The sequence below is a fragment of the Suricata suricatta genome, chromosome 9 (assembly GCF_006229205.1).
Source record: "Suricata suricatta isolate VVHF042 chromosome 9, meerkat_22Aug2017_6uvM2_HiC, whole genome shotgun sequence".
In the NCBI taxonomy this organism is placed as follows: Eukaryota; Metazoa; Chordata; class Mammalia; order Carnivora; family Herpestidae; genus Suricata; species Suricata suricatta.
Genome location: NC_043708.1, coordinates 10,872,322 through 10,899,712, shown reverse-complemented (window position 1 = coordinate 10,899,712; position 27,391 = coordinate 10,872,322). Strand labels below are relative to the sequence as shown.

General features: G+C 54.1%; 1 protein-coding gene across 1 annotated transcript in view; it reads left to right on the top strand.

The window, feature by feature from the left end:
- SLC24A4 (solute carrier family 24 member 4) overlaps positions 1-27,391 on the top strand; it is a 187,877-nt gene that overhangs the window by 97,841 nt on the left and 62,645 nt on the right. Inside the window, exons 3-10 of the mRNA XM_029952162.1 lie at positions 10,203-10,279; positions 13,277-13,351; positions 16,101-16,185; positions 16,693-16,796; positions 17,617-17,691; positions 20,351-20,376; positions 21,948-22,001; positions 23,591-23,733. Of these exons, the coding sequence (XP_029808022.1) occupies positions 10,203-10,279; positions 13,277-13,351; positions 16,101-16,185; positions 16,693-16,796; positions 17,617-17,691; positions 20,351-20,376; positions 21,948-22,001; positions 23,591-23,733 (639 nt within the window). The remainder of the gene's footprint in view (positions 1-10,202; positions 10,280-13,276; positions 13,352-16,100; positions 16,186-16,692; positions 16,797-17,616; positions 17,692-20,350; positions 20,377-21,947; positions 22,002-23,590; positions 23,734-27,391) is intronic.

Here is a 27,391-nt window from a genome sequence, read left to right as displayed (position 1 = left end):
TGAAATCTGTAGGAGGGCCAGACGGGCTAGAAACTCTCCAAGCAAGAGCTGATGTTTCAGTCTTGAGGCAGAATTTTCGCTCTAAAGGACTTCAACTGATTAGGTGAGGCTCACCCATGTTATCAGGGGCAATCTCCTTTACTTGAAGTCAGTTGAAGGTACATGTTAAACACAGTCATAAAATGCCTTCATGGAAACATCTAGATTTGTGTGTGATTACATGATAGGGCGCTATAGCCTAGCCTGGTTGCCACATGAAATCAACCATCCCATCCAGCACAGAGCTTGGCCCTGACCTCAGGACCAGGTAAAAGGAAGGGCCATTCCAACCTTCCTCCAGGTCCCTTACTGGTTGGTGGGGAGCCCAGACCACTCACTCTTGGCTGGACATCCATCCTTGCCTCGATCTGAGTGTTCTCCGGGGGAGGTACTCCAGCATCTGCCTTTCCCCAGGAAACCTTCACTTACCATGTTGAGCCTGAGTCTGACTAGGATAAGGGTGTATTGAGTGTCCACGTTAGAAGTGATGAAGGCCTTTCCTGGCATATCAGCACAGGTCAACTTGAACTCTGTTAGTGGTTCCTTTTGGAGGCTCTGGGGAGAAGCTGTCTGCTGTCTCTGCTCCAGCTTCTGGTGGCTGCATCCATCCTTGGCGTTCTGTGGCCAGTAGACACATCACTACGGTCTCTTGAGTTCATCGTCATGCCTTCTTTGTGTGTCTTTTCCTCTTATAAAGACATCAGTCAGTGGATTCAGGGACCACCCTGATCCAATATGACTTCATTTTTATTTAAATAATTACATCTGCAAAGACCTTATGTTATAGACAACATCGTGTCTCCCCACCTCACTCCCCAGTCCGTACGTTGAAGCCCTAACCCCAGTGTGACCGTATATGGAGAGAACACCTTGGTAGGTGATTAAGGTCACGTGAGGTGATAAGGCCGGGGCCCTGATCCAACAGGCCCCGTCCTTGGAAGAGGGAGGGATCCCGGAGCTCACAGTCTCTGCACACACACAGAGGAGGCCGGGTTAGGATACAGCGGGAAGTCCACTGGCCCCAAGTCGGGAAGAGGAGTGTCATTCCCAGAAACCAACCCCATGGGCAACTTGATCTTGGATGTCCAGCCTCCAGAAGTGCGAGGAGACGAACTTCTGTTGTTGGCGGCCCCCCAGTGGTGGTATTTGGTGATGGCGGCCCGACCAGGCTAACATAGCTGATTTCTAAATGAGGTGCCTGGCGGGCATGAGTCTTAGTCAGCCCGTTACAGGGGGCACATTCGCGTTCTCTGGCTGGTGTTGAGTTAGCAGTGGCCGCGGGCAGGAGGCCTGCTGACCAAGCCCTGGCCGTCTGGGCCGGTCGTGGTTCACTGGGCTTCCTGAATTGGTTTGCTGCAGACTCATGAGTCAGCGTTTTGTGGTCCTGGATGCTATGGCCATTGTCCACTTGTCTATCTGGGCTCTTGGGCTTCCATTGCTCACTAGCTGGATGCTGAGTAAAGCCCTTGACCTCTCTGGGCTTTCTCCCCTTTCAAATGGGAACTTAAGTGGTTCTCAGGGACTGGATAAGGAAATCCAGCATCAGGCTAGGGACAGAATTGGGGATGGAGGTGTTGGCTTAGAAGATATCCCCTCCCCGATGTCAATAAGCCCCTGCCCTGTCCTGGGTGACGGACAGCTGGGCTGTGTGGCATCGGGAGCCTTGTCCAGCCCTAAAATTCACGGTGGTGGCTCCTAGAGAGAGCGATCTTGCTGCTCGATCTTCCAATCAGATTTTTATTTTTGGTGGCGTTTCATCTCTTTTGGAATGTGCTGGGGAAAAAAAAGATAGGATTTTAAACTCCTTTTCAAGCTGGTTAGGCCAATGATTTGATTATTTTTGCTCCTGTTTGAGACACGAGGGTGAGGATAAAACCTAGACATTCCAACTATTGCCCATGAAAGGTATAAAATTCTTCGCGAAGTTATTTTAAACCATAGAATTGGGGGGGAAAAATCACGATTTTTTTTTTGCTTTTGGTTTCTGGCACTTGGGTGGTTTCTAAAACACACAAGTTGAAATGATGGAAGTTTGAAGCTATTTAAATTACTCCCCAGCCTTACGGTCTCACTTGCATAGTTTCAGAATAAACGTCAGGGCTTAGAACGCGGGGCTATTTTTAACCAAGGTAGAAAGCAGAGAGAGAATGGCGTGTTTTGAGGCAATTTTTTTCTGTTTTGAAAAATTCAATTCACAGTTTATATTCCCTATGGAGAATCGACTAATTGGAAGGTCGGGGTAGGTTTGGCATCTAATGGAAGCACATATCCGTCAAAACTTTCCTCCTGGGGAAGGTCACGGTCCAGCATCCAAGCAGCACTTTGGAAACCCAGAGCCGAGAAAGCAGGGCCGGCCAGCCTGTCTCCCGGATCTCCTTTGATGAGCCCTGCCCATTCTAGCAGCTCTTGGGTTTGTGTCCAAAGGGAGGTGGAGAACCAGATATGTATTCAGTCTACAGGTGTGTCCTGAACACCTACCTCGTGCCAGGATCCGGCACCTCACAGGCTTGGGTGGTGAAGCCAGATCAGAGCCAGCGTGGGAGGGCACGTGTCTTGGGAAGAGGAGAGATTGTCCAGGCCGCACCATGTGGGTTTGCGCATTTATCCTAAGAGCTATTGGAAGCCACACTCCTAAGTGGAGGAGCCGGTCCGGCTCCGTGTAGAGCACAGAAAGGGGCAGATCGAGAGAGGCTGGTGGAGATGGAGAGGAGAGTGGACTCAAGCTGGATAGGAAGTAGGCTTGCCAGGAGCCTAAGGAGCATTGGTTACAAGAGGGCAGAGCGTGGAGCACCTGGATGGCTCAGGCAGTTAAGTAGCCAACTCTGGATCTCGACTCAGATCATGGACTCAGGGTCATGAGATCGAGCCCTATGTCAGGCTCTGTGTTGACAGTGCACAGTCTGCTTGGGATTCTCTCTCTCTGTCTCTCTGTCTGTCTCCCTCTGCCCCTCCCTTGCTCTCTCTCTGTCAAAATAAATAAACATGAAAAAAATAGTAGGATAGAGTGTGTCGCTCAGTGTTCAGTGCAGGAAATAGAAGCCATTCTCCATATTTTTAAACAGAAAGGAACTCAGGGAATTCTGTGTTTACAAAGTTGCAAGAAGGGCTAAGGGAACAGGAGTTGGAAATGGGATGATCAAGTTCAAAGACATTCTGTGGGGGAAGAAGGAAGTGGGTGCCGTGCCAGCAGAGCCTGTCAACACGTGGTCTTTACAACCTTGGTCCTGGAGGAAGAACCCCTCTGCCTCTCTTCTTCCCTCTGAATCCCCAGGGGTGGGCACAACCTACTTCTTCAGAACCCTTAGCTTGAAGGTCGTGCAGGCTCTGCAGAACAGGGGATAGGGCCGGTCATGTGGCTGTGCAGTGCACAGCCTGTGCACTGTGTCTCGTGCCCCTGATGGGAAGGTTCATGGAAGGAAGTTGAAATGGAAGCACCCATCACAGGTCTTGGAGAAGGACGAGGTCCCCAGGGACAGCGCCAGGACTTCTTTCAGGCAGAGCAACATGGATGGTGGGCCCCTCGCTGGGGACAAGTTTAAGGTACTTATAGGACAAGCTGTGATGTTTGGTTGGCAGCTGGGTATGTTGGGTCTTGAGCTCAGGAAAGATCAGGATTTAAGAGAAGTCTGCAGAGGTTAGGAAGTCAAGGCCAAGGTCACCTGAGGAGAGTGCGTAGATGGAGAACCACAGTATTTGGGGTCCTGCAAAGGAGGGGCTTCCAAAGAACACTGTGCAAGTGAGAGGGTGGCAAAGAAACGAAGTGAGAGCGTTGTGTGAAGGGGGGACCACACAGCAGTGTGGGTGAGTCCTAGTGCATTTTGCCAAGTAAAAGAGGCCAGACCAGAAGGGGTGGAAGAAGCCAGAGAGAAGCCAGCGTGTTGTATGATTCCATTGATAGGACGTTCTGGAAAGGCAGTCTGTAGGGAAAGGAAACGCAAGTGGCTGCCAGGAGATGGAGTGCAGGGGAGGGTTTGGCTATGAGAAGGCAGCACGAGGGAATTTGGGGGGTGGTGGTGGATGTCTCAAGACCCATGGAAATGGACGCCCCAAAGAATGGACTCTGTATGTAATGTGGGTAGGTGGATACATCACTCATTCATTCATTCAGATGTTCATACATCCATAAATGGGCGTGGTCAATTTTATTAAATGTTTCTAGTATATTGAGGAAGGTGAGTGACGGGTTTCCCTAGATCCATGGAGTATGGACAAGACCTCCTCATGGGCGGCTCACGGACTATCAGCGGACTTGACCCACCACATGCCGTGTGTGGTCCTGTATTTAGGATCACGACTTCTTGCCGTGGCCCTTAGATCCTGCAGGGGTACAGCGCCTTGGGTGACGGAGACTGTGGTTCTGAGACATGCACCTGCTACGGGCAGAGTGCTCTGATGAAGAGCCTGGTGGTAGCGGACTCCCAGCCTGGGTCCCTCTCTCCTCACCTGTGCCAAACCGTGGTTGTGTGACCATAGGCGCATCTTGTAGCTTTTTAGAACCTCCATTGTGTCATCAAGAAAATGGGGATAATGGTCTTCTCAGGACTGATGTGACAGATTAGGGGACTTTGAACAGTTTGTGACGCAGCCTTCAAAACTTGATGTGGGCGCCACTCTCTCCATGGGCTTGTGTTCACCCTCCCCCCTCACGTCTTTAGCGTGCCTCCCCCCCCCCCCCGCCCCCGGCTTGGTTCACTCCCCATCATCCTTGCAAGCTTCTCCTTGTCTCTCAGATTTTTGTTTCCTTGTCTAACTTGCACCAGCCCCTCAGGACACCTCTGAGATGCTAATAGTAAATCTTTGTGACCGGCACGCAGTAAATGCTCAAGAAATCCCTACCGGACTCTTTCAGGAGGAGGGTACCTAGCATCGTGGCAACCTACCGCTTTCCAGACAACTTTGCCTTTCTCTTAAAGTCCAGTCACCCTCCAGGATGAAACGCTGCGAGGCCCGTGGATGCTCACAGATGCATCAGGATCCTGTCTGCCCATTCCCAGAAGGCCTGACATCTCCTGAGGGTGCTTAGCAAATACTTGTTAGACAAATTAATACATTTTGAAAACTAGCAGCAATGTTGACAGAAGTACAGGGTCTCGAAGGGGTAACACGAACTCGGGGTTCCTGAAATAGAATGGCCTCATCTGTGAGAGTTTGTCCACAGAAAAGGTCAAGTGTGCCTAGGGGTCTCGTTTATAGGGTGTTAGGTCTCTGGTAGTGGAGAGGAGGGTTGCAGAGCCTTTTGTCACGGGGCCTCACAGTTTCCCCTCCAATGTTCTGGAAGGCACCTGGCAGGGAAGACCTCCCGCCAACCCCCAGTGCCCTGGGCACAGTGGAGTGTGGGGTGGACCGGAAGAAGGCCGACACCTGAGGTGTGATGTAAGAAGGCGTGTGTTCACAACCAAGAGGGATGGAGAAGCCAGTGCTGGGCACCCAAGTCTGAAGGGAAGGATCCTAAGAGGGAGGTGGGCAGTGGTTACTGGGTCCCTGGCAGTTTTCCCTCCCCGCCCTCTCGCCTGGGGCTCCCCCAACCCCCATCCCCAGGTGTCAGGGCGCCGGGATCATCTCTGGTTTCCTGAGCTCGGCTCCACCTGCGGCACATCTCTCTCCCCACACCTACCGCTGCCAGATTTCTGCAGCTTAAAGGCTTAGGCATGACCTCAAAAGCTGCCTGCGCCTGCCCTCCTGATTCCTCCCCCCTCCCTGGTGGGGATTTGAGCAGACCGGGCAGCTCAGCCCCTTGCAGACATTGCAGGCATCGCCGCACCCATGAACGTGGCCAAGGGGCTCCTGATTTCAGCAAGGCCCAGAGAGGAGTTGTTCTCAGGAAGCCAGGATTAAGCGGCATCCGCATCTGGATCTGATGTAGCCGGTCTGATCTCCTCCACCGTCTCCTTCCCTGCCGCACTTAAGCTGCTTTTGTCTTCCCTTTTGCTTTCACAAACCCAAGGCTGGTCCTCTGGAACAGGGGTAGGGGCAGACTTGTATCAAGGGTGGAGTCTGTAAGGTAACTGTTCTGAGTGCCCCTGGGTGCCATGCAGAGTTGTCTGTATCCCTTAACCCTGAGTGCAGCCTGGGGGGCAGAGCGATCCCCATTTATGGGTGAGGGGACAGCCCCTGAGGTGCTAAGCAACTAGCCAAGGTCATGGGAGTAATAAGAAAGGGACAGAGGCCTTTCAAGACAATGCCCTGGGGCGCCTGGGTGGTTCGGTGGGGTAGGCATCTGACTTCAGCTCAGGTCATGATCTCATGGTTCGTGGGTTCAAGCCCTGCGTCGGGCTCTATCTTCAGATTCTGCCCTCTCTCTCTGCCCTCCCCCACTCATGCTCTCTCTTTCTCTCTCTCTCTGTCTCTCTCAAAAATAAACATTAAAAAATTAAAAAAATAAATAAATAAAGACAATGCCCTGAGCAGGTGCGTAGGCTGTCCGTGGTTTGAAGTCGCATCAGTGGGTGATGGAGGAGGGACGGACAGGCTCCTGTTGTGCCTGCTCTGCGGTCTGTCGCCCAGATGCCAACTTCTAGAAGCTTCGATTCCCGAACTGAGAAGGGGACTGGTCCCAGCTGCCAGCTGGCCATCTGCTCACTTGTAACCACACAGTAGCCATGAGTGTTCCACCACCTCACGCGGCAGCAGATGGCTCCAGAAGAAATAGAGGCACGGACTCCTCCAGGGCCCCGCAAGCTTGTGAGGACTTGCGTCAGCACTCCAATTCAGGTCTGCCCTCCCCCTTTGCGGTGGGGTTTCCCTCCATGTGAGAGGCAGCCCTTAATCCTAGACAGGGAACGCAGGGTCCCTCTGTGAGTCCTGGCTTCTATGGCTGGGGTCCCCGAGCTGCTCACGTCCGTCTCTGAGCCTCATCAGAAAGCCGGGGACATTTATGGCTACAGGGCCTGCCTCATGGGCTCAATGTGTATCCAGAAGACTCGGGTGGGTACGGGGGGCAATAGGTCATTAGCAGCTGGTCGTTCCGCTGGTTACTCCGTCTTTGCTGGCAAAATAAGGCATGGTGGCATCCCCTCCCCTCTGCAGCCCGCCAGCCTCCCCGGAGCGTCACGGAACAAGATGTTGTGGCTGAACCAATAGAACCCTGTTCCTACCAAGGACAAAGCCATTTATAATCACGTCTCCTCCCTCCTGAAGCCCACATGATACATCCTCGCAGCAGAAAGACATGCTACTTTATTCTAATTTTCAAAGAATTCCCAGGGCTGAATAAATCACCAGCTCTCAGAACGCTGGTTTGGAGAATCGGGAACGGTCTCGAACGTTCAGTGCATGGATGTCCGTTGATCAGTCCCAAAATGTCCCAGACTGTTGCGTTTCTCCTGGAAACAAGACCCTGGCCACGGGAATGCCGGGCCTCTGCCTTCAAAATTCTCATCTCTGAGCCCACAAACCTTGAAGCAGACCCCTGCTCTTGAAATGACAGCAGCAATTGTATTAAAGAATTTTGATTACAGAAGGAAGAATACCCCAGAGAAGAGAAAGAATCCATATTTCATTAAATGCTGCTTGTTTCAAAGTGGGAACATTTTCTGGGGGTCTCAGGAGCTGATAAAAAACAGAAGATTTTCCATATAAGGGAAGAGTCATCACCTTCAGAGCTTAGGGCCAAATTATATTTCCAGAGAAGAGATTTCTTTGTCCTGGAAAATGTATTCACAAGCATTTATTGAGCACCTCCTATGAACCGGGTGGCATTCTAGGTGTTTAAGGAGTCTTAAAGGTAACGAAAGCATTCTCATAGGATATTAATTGGTATTTTTATTAGTAATTTACCATTTTTTATTCAATTGTTTTAATTTTTTTAATGTTTATTTTTGAGAGACACAGAGACTGAACACGGGTGGGGAAAGAGCAGACAGAGAGAGACACACAGAATCCGAAACAGGCTCCAGGCTCCAAGCTGGACACGGGGTTCAAACTCACGGGCCACGAGATCATGACCTGAGCCGAAGTCAGATGCTTAACTGACTGAGCCACCCAGGTGCCCTTAGTCAACTGACTGTTAAAGTGTTCTGGGAATCTGCTGTGTGCCAGGTGTGGCTAAGGTACTGAGAATGTAATACAGGGCAGTGTGGAGCCTGGCCTTCCAGAAGCTTCCAGCCTGGCTGATGTGATGGAGATGTGGGGGTGTGGGAGTGTCTGACAGAGGACTTGTAGAAATGACATTCACAACGGACTTACGCATTGGTCATCTTGAATGGGCAGGTGAGAAGGAACTATTCCCTAATTATCTGTGCACTTTCTGAGGCCCAAGGAACAAATGAGTTGCCCAGATCCCTTGGGAGTGTCCAGGTTGATACTCCAAAAGCTAAGTGTTCAGTTCCTAATGCAGAAGGCTCTGCACCTCACAGGGCCACCCACCGTCCAAGAATGACGAGAGCTTGTAACAGGTGTGGCGGGACCCACCCCAGCAGGGGTCTTCTTGGGGCCAAAGAGGGAGCTACGACCTGGTACTCAATGACCCAAGATGGCGGTATGCCAGAGGAAGCACCTGGCAGCTGAGGCGTCCGGGGATAAGGGGACCAGGGACCAGGGACCAGTGCTCTCAGCCCTCACCCCTACCTTGCTGCATCTTAGCCTGGAATCATGCTCCAAGCCTCACCTGCAGCCTCACTCCCATTGATCATTTCCCCTGTGTGTGTGGCTCCATTGAGAGAGAGCATCCACAGCGTGGGAGGGAGGGGGGCAGGGGTTTGTCCTCGTGCCAGCACGGCCATCCCCAGCCCGGCTGATGTCACTTGACCTCTTTGGGATCTTGGCTTCTCCACTTGGAGTGCAGACCCATCATGGGTGGGCAGAGAGGTGGAGAGGAGGGACCAGTGAGCCTCGGACAAGCTGCAAGGGATTTGCAGGATAACACCTGTCCCCGAACTCTGGAGGCGGGGGGGGGGGACCAGACATGACTCCAGTGGGAGGAAATAAGCCTGCTTCTCAGTTCTGACCTGACTGGAGCAAGGGGCGATATCCCAGAATCCGGGGACAGCAAGTTCGAAGTTTACCACAGTAACAGCTTTACTTAATTATTTAAGTCACATGCCATATAATCCATCTATTTAAAGTATACAATTTAATGGTTCTTAGCATATTCATAATTGTGCAAATGTCGCCACAATTTTAGAACATTTTCATTAAGCCAAATAGAAACCCTACCCCCTCCCCAAGCCCTCATCCCTCCCAGTCCTAATCAACTACAAATCTACCAAGTGGTTTTACCTATTCTGGGCATTTTATGTTAATCGAATCTTGAAACATGTCTTATGTGACTGACTTCTTTCACTTAGCATAACGTTTTCAGAGTTCTTTCATTTGTAACATCTATCAGTACTACCTTTCTTTTTAAATTTCTTAAATGTTTATTATTTATTTTTGAGAGCGAGAGATGTCATGAGCTGGGGAGGGGAGACACAGAATCTGAAGCAGGCTCTAGGCTCTGAGCTGTCGGCACAGAGCCCGATGCAGGGCTCGAACCCACCAAAGGTGTGATGGTGACCTGAGCCAAAGTCAGACACTTAACCGACTGAACCACCCAGGAGCCCCTTTGCTTCCTTCCTTTTTATTGCCAAACAATATTCCATTGTATGGATAGACCACATTTTATTTATCCATTCATTCGCTGGTGGCCCTTTGGGGTGTTTCCACTTTGGAGTGATTATGAATAATAATACCACAGTGGACACTCATGTGCAAGTTTTGTGTGGACATGTTCATTTCTCTTGTGCAGATACTTGGGATTAGATTTGCCGGGTTCTGCAGTAACTCTTCGGTTTAACCTTTTGAGGACCTGCTAGACCGTGTCCCACAGCGACTGGCCCATTTTACTCTTCCCCCCAGCAGCTATGAGGGCTCTGGCATCCCCAGGTTTTTGCCAACACTTGTTAACATTTATCTTTGTCATCCTCGTGGGAAGTGTTTCATACGTCACAAAACTGCCAGGGATGGGTTAAGTTTGATCACCTCTAAATTTCTAGAATGTCCTTGGATAATTCTGTATTCAGCAACATTTACTGAAGAGCACAGGTCTGTCATAGACGAAGGAGGAGTTGCTGGCTGGCCCCTCCCGGGACAGTTCAAGTCCAACGGTCTCCACAGTGGACCCTCAGACTGCACGTGAGGCCATCAGGGGGCGCAGTGGTACTAACACTCTGTCCCTTCTCTTCCAGCGATTCACGAGTTCCCCACAGACCTGTTCTCCAATAAGGAGCGACAGCACGGAGCTGTCCTGCTGCACATCCTCGGTGTAAGTGGCCTTGGGGGGGCGGAGGGGCAGGGGCTGGGATGTTCGTAAACCTCAGGCAGGTGAAGCCTGTCCACGGAGCACAGCAGAGCCCTGGCGTGTCAAAGATGTCCTGTCCCCATAAGTGCCCCGTGAGAACAGATCCTGGACCCATTTTAACCCCCCACTAGGAAAAAAAAAAGAAAGGAAAAAAGAAATCTTAAAGATGTCAGGTGACTTGCTCCGTGTGACACAGCAAGTGACTGCAAAGTCCGGTTTTCTTGTGCCCCATTTTCTGCTTTATGAAAAAGGGAATGACGGCGTCTTTCCCAGAAGTGTGAACACGTGTGGATGTGGGTGGAGAAGTGCTCTATACACGCTTGCTCTCCTGATTGCTGGGATTCCCCGCCCCCTCCCTTTCATGTCACCACTTTGACCTAAAACTATGGTTTCAAACTTTGGTGCACTTCTTCTCAAACTTCCCTCTGTATTTAGATGAACCTTGGTGACACATGGTGGAGTTCAAATAGCAATTCAAAAAGGAATAGTGGGTCCCGACATAAGTCATTGGTAAAAGTTGCTCTCCTTTGCCAGGAGTTGACAGGCTGCAGCCTGTAGCCACTGCCCGTGTTTATAAATAAAGTTTTATTGGAACACGGCCGTTGCTGTCATTTCTGGATTATCTGTGGCTGCTTTGGCACTTCAGTCACAGGGTAGTTGTAACACAGGTGACGTGGTCCACCAGGCCAGACATGTCTGTCTCTTTGCAGGAACAGTCTGCCTGTCCTGTCGTGTGGTGTGGAGACATGAAAGCGCTCACGATTTGCTTGTGTACTCGGGATGCAACAAACTGTCCTTGAATTAAGTTCCCCAACAGCCCAGCACCATTTGCTCATACAGCCTCGCCACTCAAGTGTTAGTCTTTGCAACAGATGATTCGGAAAGCGCAAGCTCAGATTCTCAGGTAGATAGTAGCCTGAGCCTGATGAGCGAGAGAGGCTTTGACAGGATAAACCATTAATGAAAATAAAGGTGGGAATGAAGGCTGTCGGCAAATATTGGATGACAAGCCTGTGTGTTTCTCTAGTAGTTACTATCTTCCTACTTCCTCTGGCTTCCCCACGCCCTCCTCTTTCACTAAGAGGGTGTGGGTTTGGCGGATTCGCCCCACAGTTCTGGTGCTCTGCCCCACGGAAGTCTTAGCCCGGCTAAGACAAAGCCTTTCCTCTGGAACCTGAGAACACCTCAGGAATTTTGCAGAAACCCTGTGGAGCAGACACTGCCAAACGATGGCTGGAGGGCCAAATGGAGCCCGCCTCCTGTTTCTATCAATAAAGTTTTATTGGGACTCAGCCACACCCACTGCATGGACTCTTCCATGGCTGCCGAGTCATTGTAAGGGCCGGAGACCGTGTGGCCTGTCAGGACTACAATATACGCTCTCTGACTGTTTAAGAAGAACTTTGCCGACTGCTTTAGAGCAAGGAAGGGCTCCAGGTTTGGAGCCAGTTTTTGTCTGCAGCACTGGGAGGCTTCTCAGAATTTCCTGGCCTAAGCAGGGTGGTGCCTTCTCGGCCTCCTTTGCTCTTGAGTGTTTGTGAGGGAGTCAAGAGAGCTAGGGTCCCACAGACCACCCTTTGCCTGGGAGATGATGTTGGGGAGAGTTTATGGGGGTGGGCGGTGAATTCAAGTCCGTATCCTGAGATTCTTATAGCAAGGTCTCTCTCCTTTACCCATACTCCCAGTATTTGTTTCTTTTTGCTTCCGTTCCCACCCCCCACACCAAAAGATAATTAGATCCAGGGACGGCCATGCCCAGGCTCCAGGAGACACCCGCCTTGGAGGCCTGGGCCACAGCGAATCTACCTTCCAGTTTATTTAATCACCATTAGCCAGTATGCTACTTCAGCACCTTCACAATGGTTTTTGCTGAAGGAGCCCAGCCTTTCCCATTTCTGTGAGTAGACCATCCACATCACTTTGTCTTTGAAGAAAGAGATGCTTCCCTCAGCAGTTAGCATAAAGTCCCGTCTGTCCATGGACCCTGGTCCTTGCCTTCTTCCAGCCTCAGATCCTCTGTTTTCCATCTCTGTCTCTCTCTGTTCTACCTGCGTCAGCGACCTTGCTGGTCCTCATGTGCATCAAGCATACTCCTGCTCAGGACCTTTGCACTTGCCTTTCCCTAACAGTTCTACTTGGTCTATGTGTGCCCCACTGAGGTCAGTTACAGGAGGCGGAGGCATTTCCTGGCAAAGGCACCCACGTACCCCTGATGTCTGGAGTCGCGCTTGGCCCATAGGATAGGCCCAGGGAAGCCGTGTGGGATGAGTGGGGCAGGGAGGGGCTCTGTATACAAAACCGTTTGAAAACCGTCGATCTCTTGCTCTGCCATTAAACACATGAAGAAACAGACTTGGAGGTGTGACTTAACCAAAGCCACGTGGTAACTGAGTCCCAGAATCATAATTAGACTCTGGACTCCTTGTTCCCTGACCCTCCCAGTGTGAACGCCCTGTGTGTTTTAGCCTCTGCCAATGTTAGGTAGCATCCCAGGGACCACCGGCTCTCAAATTGCCATTTGTTTCGGCAGGCAGTGGCCAGCTGGTAAGAAGAAAATGGTGCCTTCACTAAAAATGAAGGGGGAAAATTGAGTAATTCTTATTTTAAACTCTTAAAATGGTGATTCTAAATGCTCTCCTTGGCCCTAAGCGTGAGACCTTGCACTTCGAGGGCGAGCTCTGGGGCAAGGGAGAGAGCTGGGGCTTCGAGAACAGAGGAAGGAGCCCACGACCATGCGGCCTGAGCTCCCGTCCCCTTCTCTGCCTGCATATGATTTCCCCTCCCCAGGCTCACTTTCCCCATCTGCTAGTGAGGGGACTGAGGGAACCACCCTCTGTGGTGCTAGAACTTTCCTCCATGTGTGTCTCTGCGTCGGCAGGCTGGCTCTGGGCACGACGGATGCCCGTCCATGCCTCCTTGGCGGCCGGTGCCTTCGCTGACCGTCTCCCGTTTCCTCCTCAGGCTCTGTACATGTTCTACGCCTTGGCCATAGTGTGTGACGACTTCTTCGTTCCGTCTCTAGAGAAGATCTGCGAGGTATGGGGGAGGGGCTGGGGGCCCTCAGCACAGCCGGGGTCGGGGTGCAGGGCACGGGACACGCCAGTGCCAGACTGCCTGGGGAGCACTCTGGTGGTGACGACTCTCAGCCCAGACGCGTAGAGTGGCCCCAGTGCAGCCCGGCTTTGGGACACCCAGAGTTGAGTCGGTGTGTGTGGGAGGGAGGGGGTGTCTTCTCCTAGACTTGGCAGAAGAAGAGGTGTGCGGTCATCGCCCAGAACGTTCGGGTGTGGGCGAGCTGTTGGCGTGAAGCCAAGCCTGCCTGGGTAGGGGTCATTCCCATAGCGAACTGCGGGTGAGGGTACTGGGTAGGGGTCCGTGGCTTTGTGGGGGATGCACAAAGGGAATGCCCTTTGTTCCAAAGTTCGCAGGCAGACGTTTTCTCTTTTTAAGTATTTTGTGAAGTTTTGATTTTCTTGTCTTCCCCCGCACATGTAAGACTCCAGTCCTGGGCCGTCTGGCTGGCTCAGTCAGGAGAGCACGTGACTCCTGATCTCGGGGTTGTGGGTTCAGGCCCCATGGTGGGCATAGTTATTATTTAAAAATAAAATCTTTAAAAAAAAAATTTTTTTTAAGTCTCCAATGTGGCTAGAAGCCAGGGAAGGAAAATTATCTCTGTTCATAGCACCTACTATGTGCCGATGGCTCTGGCCTTTGGCACACTTCATCCCTTCAACCCTGTAAAATCTCCCAGCTTCCTCGTTGTGACATCTGCAGCCAGGGACACAGCTTGCTAGGACAGGTGCTTGCCCGCTGCCGAGCACGGAACAGGGGCTCCTTGACCTGGGCCTTCTGAAAACAGGGTGACCCAGCGGAGGTGTGCAGAGGTCTTCCCCTCCCCCAGTCCCCCCTCGGTCTCCACTGCGCCTCTCACCCCGCTCAGACCGGGCCACGGGTCAGTGAGCCAGGGAAGGAGCGTAAGGAGAGAATCAGGAAGTGGCTGCTGGGGGTATTGGGGCAGGAGGTGGCACCTCTGGGACCCTCGGGGTGGTGTGCTGAGGGTAAGCAGCCTGTCGCTTCTACCAAGGAGGAGGCCCTCAGGAAAGCCACAGTCAGCCGGGCCTTACAGAGCATGCGCTCTGGGCACCCGCTAAGGTGAGGGCTTGTGGGACCCCAGCAATAGGGTTGGGTCCCCTGCTCTTCTGGGGGTGACAGAAGCCTATGAAAGATGGGTGACCAACAGCACAGGACCACACACAGTGGAGGTGCCCCTCAAGGATGCCCGTCTCTGTAAGGACACAGAGGTGAACGAGCAGGATGATCCTGGCCCTATGGCAGAACCAAAGGAAGGGGCTCATAAGAGCCATCAACGGACTGAAGAGCCAAAAGGAGGGAAGGAATGTCTCTTTTGGGGGGAAGCCTAGGAGGGCTTCACGGAGGAAGAGTATTTAGTCCAGACCTCTGAAGTGGGAAGGATTTCTCCAGGCAGAGAAGGCAGGGAAGGGCGTCCCAGAGGAAGGAATAGCCCAGGCAAAGGCAGAACAGTCTGTATTCTGCTGGAAGATACGGGGGATGCTTGCACAGCAGAACGCCTCTGTGAAACCTTCTAGTCTGACCAGGTTAGCGGGGCCGGGGCTCCACCCTGGCAGGGCCGTGCTGTGCCACACCCCAGCTTCCGTCAAGCCCGGAGCTCTGACCCCTCTGAGGGACCCCTTCCATAGCAAGGTCAGCAGGGAGGGCGTGTTCCTCAGTGTGCAGAGCGCCGGGCTGCCCAGGGTCCTGTGGAAGGTGGATGCCAGAGGAGACCGAGCCCTGCCCAGAGGCCCCCTGAGTACCACAAGATGGGCGCCTTCAAGGTGGGTTCAGGCAGGGGCGCCCCGGTGGCTCAGTTGGTTAGGCGTCCGGCTCTTGATTTCAGCTCAGGCCATGATCACATGGTTTGTGAATTCGAGCCCCGCATCGGGCTCCATGCTGACAGTGTGGAGCCTGCTTGGGGTTCTCTCTCCCTCTCTGCCCCTCCCCTACTTGCACTCTCTCACTCAAATAAATAAAAATAAACTTAAAAGAAACAAAAAAGTGCTGTTCAGGGAGACCTGGAATCTTGGTGGCTTCTCCCGGCATCCGAAGTCCTGGCACCACATTCCCGATCAGAGGATGGGCTCCTGGGGCCGGGGCGCGGCCTTGCCAAGCAAAGTGAGTCTCACAGAGCTCCAGCCCCGCCTCGTGCTGCCTTCTCCTGGGGGTGGGGTGCCCGGGTCTTAGTCTCTGAGCAGTGGGGCACCGGGCCCGCCATGAAGGCCTTCTGGAACGCAAGAGCCAGGCTGCGTGTCTGGGACCTCCGGCTTCCACAGCCCTGGCATGTAGACGTCTGCGTGGTCCCCAAGGTCCGTGTGGGCGTTGGCGGTGGCTCTCCAGTGAGCACCACTGTGTACCAGACTCTCTCTCAGGCACCGGCAATCCGTGGGTGAGAAGGACTAACCGCGTCGGCCAGTGGGGAAGGCAGGCTCACAGGCCTGAGCCCCTCACCGTGTGATTTGTGTGTGGGACTCCCCCCGCCCTCTTCCTGGGTGAACATTAGATGCTTTGGGGAATGAGCAGAAACTGACCGAGGAAGGGGACAGGGGACTGTGGGTCGAACGGCTGACAGAGCAGCAGGAGGAGCCCCCTGCCAGCCCAGGCACCTCATTGCCCCCCACTCCCGTGCTTTCTGTGGATGCCAGAGTGTCCGGTGACTGTGTCCCCTGTCCCCACGTCACAGCCTGAGTGTCTGCGGTCACTTCTGTTTCAGAAACTCCACCTGAGCGAAGACGTGGCCGGAGCCACCTTCATGGCTGCGGGGAGCTCCACGCCCGAGCTGTTTGCCTCAGTTATCGGTAAGAGAACCTGCCACCCGGGGCCATCGGCTCCGGAGAGAGCCCGGCTCTGGTGCCCTGCCCAGTGAGGGCGTTCGTCGGCTCTGAGCCTCTGTTTTCCCCTCTGTAAAACGGGACACCCAGGGAGACGGGAAGTACACTCATGGTTCCCAGGGGCGTGTGGGGGAGCAGAGGGCTGGAGGACACAAGGTTTCTCTGGGTGGGTGATGAAGATGCTCTAAAGCACCGTTCGGGGACTCTGCCCTGACACTGGGTCATCTGCTTTGCACGGGTAGATTCATAGCATGTGAATTCTTTCTCAGTAAAGCTGATGAAAAGAGAAAAAGTGGGGAGGAGGAGTGGAGTACCTGGTCCGCCGGGACACTTCCTCCTCGGTTTTGCCGTTCTCGGCATCACGGGCCTTCTAGAACCAGTCCCTCTGTCCCCGGGGTTGGGGACACGGGCCTCGCAGCCACCGGGGTCCGAGGAAGGGCAGGCCCAGGAGCATTACTGCCTTTCCCCTTCCAGGCGTGTTCATCACCCACGGAGACGTTGGCGTTGGGACCATCGTGGGCTCCGCGGTGTTCAACATCCTGTGTATAATCGGAGTCTGTGGATTATTTGCGGGGCAGGTCAGTGTTTTTCTCCCTTTATAGAGCGACCTAAGGGACAGCCCTGGGGGGACCTGAGGCCTCACCTCAGTTGTGCCCTTGACAGCCCGAGGCTGTGAGCGAGTCCGCCTCCCGCCCCGCCCCCCCCCCTCCCAGCCCAGGTCCTCTGTATACAAGTGTGGCTGACATTCCTCGCACGTCCGGCGTCAGGGGACCCGAGAGCAGGGATGGCATCTGCTCTCCTGGCCGGCCTGAGGACGAGCATTCCTCCAACAGCACTACATACTTGAGAGGCGCCTCCAGGAACCCAGACTCTGAGCTAGATTCTGGAAATATCTGAAGCCTGCTTTTGGCCTCCTTGGCAAGGAGCATGGCGCTGGCCCGTGGCAGGTACCCCATCCGCATCTCCCTGGTCCTCAGGGCCGCGGGGGCGTTAGACATGACCCCAGAGAGTCAGGCTCATGATTAGATCCTTCCTGGCCAGCGGAGATAGAGATGGGCAGCGAGTTACTACCAGAAGTTTCCAGAATCCCGGGGGAAGCAGGTGCCTCTGCCTTGACACTGGGCTTCCGCTGTGAAAAGTGAGGTGTCTGCTACCTTGGAGGAGCAGAGGGTGGCTTTGCCGTCACCTACGAACGTCCCATGCTTTCTGTTCTGTTCCCCACGTACAGTGAAGGGTGGCCTGAGCAGCCAGGAAAGATTGGGTTCTGGTGGCACGGTTAGGAGCTGCTCCCTGGGCACGTCCTGCACCTGCGGGGGTCTGGGGGCATGAGAAAGCCGCCCCCACACCACCGCCCTTACCTCCCCAGCCAGTAGCCGCTGACGGCCCTTTGCTTGGCAGGTGGTCCGTCTGACGTGGTGGGCCGTGTGCCGAGACTCCGTGTACTACACCCTCTCTGTCATCGTGCTCATTGCCGTGAGTTTTCTTCCCGCCCCTGTCCATCTCTGACCCTGGCACTATGTCCAGAGGACCCACGGCACCCCGACCGCTGGCTGTGCCAAGCACACGCTACTGTCCCCTCCCCGCCTCACCTCCCTTTCCCAAAAGCCTCCTACCTGCCACCTTGATTATGGAGCACATCCCAGGCCTGCCTTAGATTCGAAAAGGGCTTGAAAAAGTCAGAGCCTGTGTCACCCGGTCCGTGCAGTCAGGTTCAAGCTCAGCAAGGGGCCCTCGATCCTCACGCGGCGCCTGTCTCCTGAGAATCAGAGCTTCTGGGCTCACAGCTACTTGCTGCCGAGCAGGAAGGAGAGAAGCTGGCTGGGGGCAGCCAGAGGGGACAGCCAGGGCAACAGGGAGAGGAGGAAGAAGAGCCGGAACAGTGATTTCTAGAGTCGATCGAGGGGCGGTATCCCTGTGGTCTCTCAAGGGCTAGGGTGACACGGTAGTGGTATGGCACGCCGGCTACTGCTGAGGAGTGCACCACCCAACAAGGGAGTCATTTCAATCTAAGTGGTGGCGTGAGGACAGGTGCATGTGGTGTGCCCAGATTTACTGGAATGTGCTCCCCACAGACAGAGTTGTCAACCTTTCACAGTCAAGACCCCACCCGATAGGACAGTCCCACCCCTTGCATTCTCTGTCGCTGGGAACCAAATCTTCCCCCGCGCCCCCCCCCCCCCCGCCGCCAGTTCAGTAGCTTAAGATTACAAATATCGATCACTCTTGTATGTGCGCATCAGAATCTGGGAGTGGCTTGCCTGCGTCCGCTGGTTCAGGGTTTCTCACAGATGTTGGTCCTGGTATGAGGCTCCCCTGGGCGAGGTTCCGCTTTTGGGGTCACTTGGGGGGGCGCTGCAGGATGGCGTCCGGCCCCGCTTGGCTGGCTGTTCTCAGCGCAGCTCACAGCACGGCAGCTGGCTTCCCTCGGAGGGAGGGTGAGAAGGTACCAGGGCGAAGCCGCATTCTGTCCGTGACCTCATCTCGGAGGTGATAACTCCTCACTTTTGCCCTGTTCTCTTTGCGAGAAGCGAGTCCCCAGGCCACCTACCCAGGGGTGGCGTGAATGTCAGGCAGGGGGTAACTGGGCCTTCTGCCTCCCACACCCCCAAAAATGAAAGTTACAGAAAAAACCATTGACCTGTACACAGGCACGGAAAAGAATCAACATGATGCTCAAAGTCTAAAAGACAGAAACTTCCTTCAATGTGTAAACGTCTTGGCCCGAAGGTGCTACGGCCCTGGATGGGGGCGTCCGCTGGCCCGTACGGCAAATCTCTGAGCCCGGAAACTACCAGCACAGACTGAGGCCGGCTGTCAGGCTAGTGCCTTGGACCCCGCGAGTGGTCCTGAGGGGGACAATGTGACCTTCCAAAATTACGAATGACTCCTGATGAAATCGCAGAGTCTGAGTCCAATTGTCTCTCCGTTTACATGATAGTGACCTCCCTAGAAAATTAAATATTTATTAAATACGTAATAAGAAAAGTATAGGTACTTGGATTTGTAAACTAGATTTAAGTTCTGGGCTCAGGTTTGGTTTGGTTTTTCTCTTTTGCCTGAATATTTAGCAAGCCCTTTAAATAGGACGTGTGCCAAGTGTGGGAAATCCCTTCTCACAGAAATATCTCACAAGTTCTAGACCGGTCAGCATCCTGGCCTTCATTGCTTCTAAATGCCAGTAAGCTTTCATAGGGTTTAAACGCCTAAAAATATCCCCCACCGGTGTTCTCATGCTCCGGGGGGGGGGCGGGCACTGGGCACACCTCTGCTGAGTGCCACTGCCTCGGAACCTTGGGTTTGGAGAGCCTCTCAGGGATGCCTGGCCGGGAATGACCCGCTCAGAGGGGACGCCCACAGCCCCACAGTGTGTGACGCCTGCCATGACAGCCGGGAGAAGGTCACAATAGGCCCAAGTCCAGACAGCAGCCCCCTGGCTTCTTCTGACACCCTGGGTGGGGACCCTGTGTCTCCAAGATCAGTTGGTGGGCACAGCCCCTCCACCTCCCCGTCCACACTGGGCCCGGCTGAGGTGGTCAAGGCCCCTCTGGGAACCACAGTGGCGTCGTCCATCTGGCTCTGCGCCATGGATGCTGGGTGGGGTCACTGGGTAATGTCGCTGGCCTCTGAAGAAATCGTGGTGTTTCCACCATCACCCCTGGCCTCCTTCAAATAGCACCAGTGGGTCCTTTGCCCTCAGATTTTCCAAAGGGGTCACTTTGCTATTTTAAGAAAATGACATCCCTTCCTTTCCCCACACACGGTACCCTGGACAGGTAGGTACGTAGGTAGACCCACAGGTGTCTTTTTAGTTTTTAGGAGTTTCTGTTTCAGCAAGGCTGTGCCCTTAGTGATGGCAGTCTGGCCCCACCAGCTCCTGGGACCGCCATGAAGTGCAGGCCATTCCTCTTGGGAGGCTGAGCTGAGCCAGATAGTCTAGCATCCTCTGGTCTAGGATTCAGCTAGGGTCTCAGGGCACCTCCTCCAGTGGAGAAACCCAGGAATGGAGAGAGGAGCCCAGCTTTGTGTAAAAATAACAGGGCAATAATATGTGATCCTGGAGTGCTTAGGGGCCGTGGTGTGTCTTCTTTCGGAGTAAATGCATCTCCCTCCCTTTGTTTCTTTTGCCTTCCAGTTCATATACGATGAAGAAATTGTGTGGTAAGTTTTAAGTTTGTTTCTTGTTCCTTTTTTTGCTAGTATCCTTCCTCATTGGGTTCATCGAATCTTTTTTGAAATTGTTTTTACCAGCATGAACTTTTGAACTTGTAAAAAGGGCATCATTTGAAGCAATCACACCTTTATTCTTTCAAAGTGATGAAGATTGTTCCTTTTGTGTTCCTTCGCTCCTAAATAACAAAGCATATTTAAAGCTAAAGTAATGAAAACAGTATGGTGTTTTCACCAGGATACGCGTAAGCCGATATGAAATGCGGAACCAGGAACCTAGTAATGGGCCTGTTTCTTGTTGTCACCACAGGCAGTGAGTTAGGGAGGGGGTCTCAGATCCCGCTGTAAAACTAGGAATCCTGTAAGGAACAGAATCACATCAGATCCCTCCCTCACACCTTATGCAGAATAGATCCCAGAAGAATTAACGATCTCACTGTAAACAGCAAAATGAAACAAAATAGAATAAAATATAGGAACTCACCTTGGTGACCTCGAGATAGGAAACGATTCCTTGATTAAGATCTATAAAGCGGAAACTATACAGAAAAGATGGGTGCATTCACCTTACAGGGCATGAATGTGTCATGCATTCGTAAGGCCTAGAAATGGTCTCTTCGTGACCGGGATTCAGAGTCCACATCCTCTCTGTTTATTTGTGGGAATGGACTCGGGGGCCCTGACTGAGGACACGCCCTCCCTGCCAGCTGACATGAGCAGCCGTGTGCTCTGGGCCCAGAGAAACCTGCCTTTGGCCCCAGCCCGGCCCCTAACCCACCATGTGAGCCGGAAGCCACTCGTCATCTGGGTTTTCCTTTTCCTCAATGGAGTCAGGGGTGGTGGCAGCGGGGTCATCTACAAGTCTCTTTGTGGCTCTGCTGGTCTGCGGGCTCTGTCAGTAGAGGAAGAGTTCCCAAAACAATTGCACCTTATACCCAGCACGTAGTAGGCCTTCAGTGCGCATCTGTCAGATGACCAAATTAAAGTGTGGCTCCTCAGAGGCCTTTGGTCTGAGCTACAGATCCCTCCCCCTCCTGCTACGTGTGGGGTGAACGCTGCTGCGCCTGCTAGAGGGCAGGGACAAGCATCCCAGGAAGACCCCTGCCCAGCCCCACCCCGCCCCTGTGTTCAGCCCAGGAGGCTCCAGCATCTGCCCATCTCTTCAGGCAGTTCTTAGGACCCACAGCCTTTCTGGTCCCTGGTCGGAATCTCTGGTCTTAAGTCATCATGTGCATGACTCCGGCCACTCTCCTCTGTAAGTCCTAGGATGTGATGGCCCTGATTTCTCTCCTTCTCTGTAGCCGGCTGAACTCTGTCTGAGCCCATCAGGCCCCTTGTAGTGGAGAAGAACCCATCCCCAGCCTTCTCTGTCCCCAAGAGGGCTTCAGGTTGTAGGACAGGCTGGCAGGGACTCCCCTGGATGCTGGAGTCCTGGGCCGGGTTCTGGGGCCAGGCAGGGTCAAAGGGCTTCCTGCCCCCTCCACCCCCCGCACCCCCAGTCACCCACCGCCTCCATGCTGTGAGCCTCCCCAGCCCTAACCAGTCTCCTTTCTCTCTTTGAGGTGGGAAGGCCTGGTGCTCATCATCCTGTACGTGTTTTACATCCTGATCATGAAGTAAGTATCTTCTCTCTCTTGCTGGACGGACTGATGCCTCATTCCGCTTCCTGCTCTGGCCTTTTGTTAGAGCCCGGGTAAAATTGACAATAGACCTCCCAGTGACTTCCAGCCAGCCCGGGTTCTCTGGAGGATGCCCCGCCGGGGCGAGAGGTTCAGATACTGTTTCGGGGTGCTGTCCAGACCCGGGCCAGGGGAGTCGTGGCTGGTGGGCGGACGATGAGGCTGTTCGCCTTCTTTCCCTCCCCGCTCTGTGCTGCTTTCCCCATGCCCAAGCGGCCAGTCCTTTCCTCTGTCACCGTAAACCTCCTGATAACTTAATACCATGCTCTGTCAAAGAGCCGGGCAGCCTCCCTTCTGCTCCAGGCCTTATCCAGCGCCACCTGTCGGGGCCATTGGCTGGCACAGCTCCAGGGCGTACCACTCACAGTAATGAAAATGCAGACACTGGGTCCGGGTCGTGCATGCAAGCTGCCTGGGTCAGAGCACTATCAGAACTGCCCACGAGGAATATTCAGCCATAAAAAAAAGGGGGGGGGAATTGTGTCCCATGGGATGACATGGATGAGCCTTGAAAACAAGCTAAGTGAGAGGAGCCAATCACAGAAGGACTTACATTGGATGATTCCGCTTCGGCGAGGCCCCTGGGAGAGTCCCATTTAGGGAGATAGTACATTCCAGATCACCAGGAGTGGCAGGGGCGGCGGGGGTTGGAGGGTAGTGATTACTGATTAATTGATTAACAGGCACACAATTGCTTGAGATGCTGAAACCCTTTTGGAAGTGAATGATGGTGATGTGATAGTTACCCAACATTGCGAACATAATGAATGGCAGAGAATTGTACGCTTAACAATGGAAAATAGTTAAAATAGCAAATTTGATGTTGCATATATTTTTCCGCATTAAAAAAAAAAAAAACTTACCCATGAGCTGAATCATCACCTTCAGACTCTATCTTCTTGTTCACATCTCCAGAAATAATTAAAAACAACACTGAGCTTTACGACGCTATGAATCCCCCCGTTTATATCAGGCGTTTCTAATGTGTTGTGAAAATGGGTGATAAACTGTCAAGGGCAGGAGGCTTGTCCTCACGGAACCCCTCGGTGAGCGCCTTTCCGTGAGGCGGGGAGGCCTGGGGTCTGAGATGCGGCCAGTGTCTTCTCTGGGCCCGGCTGTGAGTGATTCAGGGATGCCTGCCGGGCAGCCCATGGGAGTGGGGCAAGGCTGTTGGGAGGGAGGACAGGCCTGGCGACACCTCCTTGGAGCCTGTCCTTGAGGCTGATCTGAACTTATTAGGACGGGCTTCGACATGTGTAAGTAGGCATCAGTCATGTTCTTGGGACTCCAGATTCCTTATGTCCCCACGAGGCCACTAACAGCTCCGTGGAGCAAGCCCTCCGGCCACACGTTGTTCTAGGGGTCCCATCAGGATGGTCGGCTCAGATGAAGCCCTTGGCCCCTCCTCAGCTCCTCCACAGGACGCTCCAGGGCTGGCTGATTGCATGTGCTCAGGGGTGATGAGGAGCCCCGCTCACCCCTACCGGGCGTCTCCCTCGGCTCTGACCTCCTGCCGTAACTTCCAGGTACAATGTGAAGATGCAGGCCTTTTTCACCATCAAACAAAAGACCATCGCAAACGGCAACACGGTCAATAGTGAGCTGGAGGATGGTAATGATTACTGTGACAGTAGCTCTGATGACCCCTCCCTGCCGTTGCTGGGGCAAGGTAAGGCTGAGCAGACAGGAGTGGCCGAAAGTGTGTCACCAAAGCCCTCTCCCACGCTCTTTCCTGCACACACGTGCCTGCGTGCACGCCCGCCGCACACACACACACACACACACACACACACACACACACCCTCCCTCTAAATTGTCACTCTCTTACTTTGGGTCCCAGGGCCCTCAATGAGTTGTGGCTCAGATTGGCGTTTGCACAGAAGGGAGAAGGATGGACAAAGTCAACCGTCACACCCTGGGGACATTCTGAGCCTCCTGGGGAAGGCCCCAGGCCTGCAGGGGTTTTTGAAATGCAGTGAATTACAAATACTTCGCGGACTCCTAGGGAAGGCCGTGACAGAAGGGTGATGACATGGGGTGACAGAGCAGGCTCAGGCCCCCCTGTGGTTGCAGGGGGAGGACTCTGCTCCGGAGGGACCCCTGGCTCGATGCCCAGAGGACCAGCGAGGCCACAGAGGGCAGCCGAGGAGCTGAGCGACAATGCCCAGACCCGCCCACAGAGCCCTGCCCAGGAGCTCTGCCACAGGGGCGCTGCCGCCTTGCCTCCTGGGCTCCTCTTTGGCCCCGTTGTCTGGGGTCCCAGACCTCGGGAGCCAGCCCCTGCCGGCCCTGCCGAGCTCCCCTCATGCTCTAGGCCCCGCCGGCTCCCGCGGTGGAAACCGCATGCTCATCCCACCCGGTACTGAGTGAGTCCCTCTGGCCGGCTGCCAGCGAGACCGAGCATCTCCCTCCATTCTTGCCGCCCGAGCCCAGCGAGTGTGAGGGCCCGAATGGGCTCTCGTGATGAGGATTTGGAAAAGCAGATGAGGCTGGCGCCGCGAGTTCCTTCCTACTCGGAGTGACCAGGGGACTGGCCACCTGGGGGTCTTTCTCCCGTGTCCCTGGGCAGGTCGCATCCTCTTTCAGGCGACTTTAACTCCTCCGTGGTGTCTGGGTGCAGGGGCTGAAATTGTACGTACTCCTTGGCCCCTTGCTGGTCTTCACTCCTGGGGGGATCAGGGCAGGGCCCCTGGCCTGGCCTTCAGGCAAGTTTGTTCCGTCCCATCGCAGGGAGCCCCTGGGGGAGAAGGTACCAGTGTACCACCTACCCCTCCCTCTGCCCCCACGGTCAGAGAAAGGAGTCCCGTGGAGCCTGGGGCCGTGTCCCTGCGTCCGGTTGCATAAATGCTGAGCAGCCTCCCCAGGGGAGAGCCCGTCTCCAGGACAACCTTCTCAGAGCTGAGGGACCGATGTGGCCCAGGGGCTCTGAGGTCCCTGTTAGAGACACCAGGTATCTTGGTACAGAGGCTGATTTCTGTCAGAGATCAGTGCCCCGGGGCCCTCTGCACCTTCACGGCGAAGAAGAGAGATTCGAGGTGGTGGGACCTTCAGGTCAGTGGAAGCAACCAAGTTCTTCAGGAGCCGCCCCGAGAGCTACCTGCCACCCGTGTGGGGGCTGAGCACGCCTCTCCCCAGTGTCCTGTGGGGAACACTGCTCACAGGCAATATAGCCCGGGCCTCAGCCACTCTCGTCTTGAGGGCAGTGGGCACAGCCCTGAGGCCAAGGCCCGCCGGGAGCTCTGTCTCCATTCCTTTTGTGTCCAGGCCAGTAGGCCCTCCCCCACTGGTTTATTACTTCCCCCCAAATATCTGAGTCCAAGACAGTTTCTAGAAAATTGGAAGATTAGACTCAGGACTGCCCCCTACCCCCAGCTCTTGAACCCAGGGAAGGACGCAGATAGGTCTCCCTCCAACTCTGATCAGGGAGAAGGCATTGGATAAAGGCCCAGGTGCAGGCCCAGAGATGCGGCCTTGTAGCCACGGCTGGTGGAGGACCCTGTGTGTTGTCACAGGGCACTGCCCACCCTCTCCCCCCCCCAATAGACTGAGGCAGGAGGAAGAAGCCCCCAGGAACCCTGCAGGGGCTGAGAAAGGGGCTTCGTTTGGGGCTTGGCCTTTTCTGGCGGGGGCTGCTGCGGATCTTCCCAATGCAGAGAGCACTCCTCTCCCTGGTCCTCAGCCTGCAGGCAGGTCCCCTGTACCCGCCCACCAGGGAGGTCCGAGATGGCTGGCCGGCAGTTTGTCCAGAGCCCAGGCGCACACAGCTCTGGCTCTCCTGTTACCGGTTCCAGCGTTTCTCATATCAAATCAACACTTTTAATGCAACCTCTTTGATGGGATTTTGGCCTTGTCACTACCACTCTTACAAAATGCCTTTATATAGTTAAATGTTCTTAAAGGTCATATGGTTCAGTTCACCAGATCATCTTGGGCCAGCTTTCTCTGTTTTGCAGGGGTGGATGGGTGGGGTATAACATTCTCTAGCTTCACTCATTGTTCAGATGTTTGGGTTTTTCTTTTTTTTTTTTTTATGTTTTTATTTATTTTTGAGAGACAAAGCACAGAGCAGGGGAGGGGCAGAGAGTGAGGGAGACATGGAACCGGAAGCAGGCTCCAGGCTCTGAGCTGTCAGCACTAGAGCCCGACTCAGGGCTCAAACTCACAAAATGCGAGATCATGACCTGAACCAAAGTCAGACGCTTAACCGACTGAGCTGCCCAGATGCCCCCCGCCCCCCCTCCCCGATGTTGGGATTTTCTAAAACTCCTTAGGCTCTGTGCTTCTGAGCCCAGGGTTCCCCCTGCCCCTAAGGGATGCCTGGGTCAGGGCGGGTTGCAGACTGGACCTGGACGGAGCCTGGAGCCTGCAGTGCCCCCAGGAGGGGGGATTCCTGCTCTCCTGCAGCAGAGGTGGCGGGCCCAGAGGCTCCTGCTCATCAGAGTGGCCCAGAGCCGGGGAAACCGGCTGGGAGAGGGGCCGTCCTCAAAGCTGGGGTCCTGAGCATTGAAGCCCCCTGTAGCAGGAATTCCTCTACTAACTCGTCCTTCAAATAACCGCTGGCCACCATCAGGAATGCTGCCCCAGACTCTTGGCGTCCACCGCACGCTAATCACCTCTGGCAACCTCTGTTGGTCTTTGTCTCCTTAACTCTCCTCTTCTAAATTGTAAGTAATCTGCTTTCATCCAAACGATAACACATGCATTACAAAAACCAACCAGCCAACCTTGACCTCAGCACACGCCTCGCTGGAGGTTAGTGTCTGTCTCTGACAAATGCATGGTCTTCCCAGGCTCTGTTTCTAACCCACACGCCTCCTGTCTGCTGAGCCTTGCTGCCTGTTTGGCGAGAGTGTGTGTCTGGTGCGCATTTGTTCGTGTCTGTGCCTTTAACTCTCGCGAGGGTTTGCTCTAGACTACTCCTGCCGAGAAAGGACCCTCGCTGGGACCTGGTGACCAGGGCACAGGGGAAAACTCCACCTGCTTCTGTGTGCTGTGCTCCAGAGTGGGCCCATTCCTGGCCCCTCCAGGGCTCAGGAGTTAGATGTCAGATCCCCCAGGATTCCAGCCCTGAGCTTGTCTGTGAAGGTGGCAAGGAAGAGGCCTGAGGCCTGGAGAGATTGACTCTTCAGCCTTACGAGGGGGAAGTGAAGGGTCAGAGAGAGCCGCCTCCCTGCTGGGGGGGTGTCTGTTTTATCAGAGACGCTGGATTGGGCTAGCAGTTCACTCTGAGCCCTTGGCAAGTAGGCTCTCCTCTTGGGACTTACTTGCCTCCTCCAGGGCCCATGAGCCGCGTCTTTGCCTTCATGACCGGCCACGGGGAGAGCAGA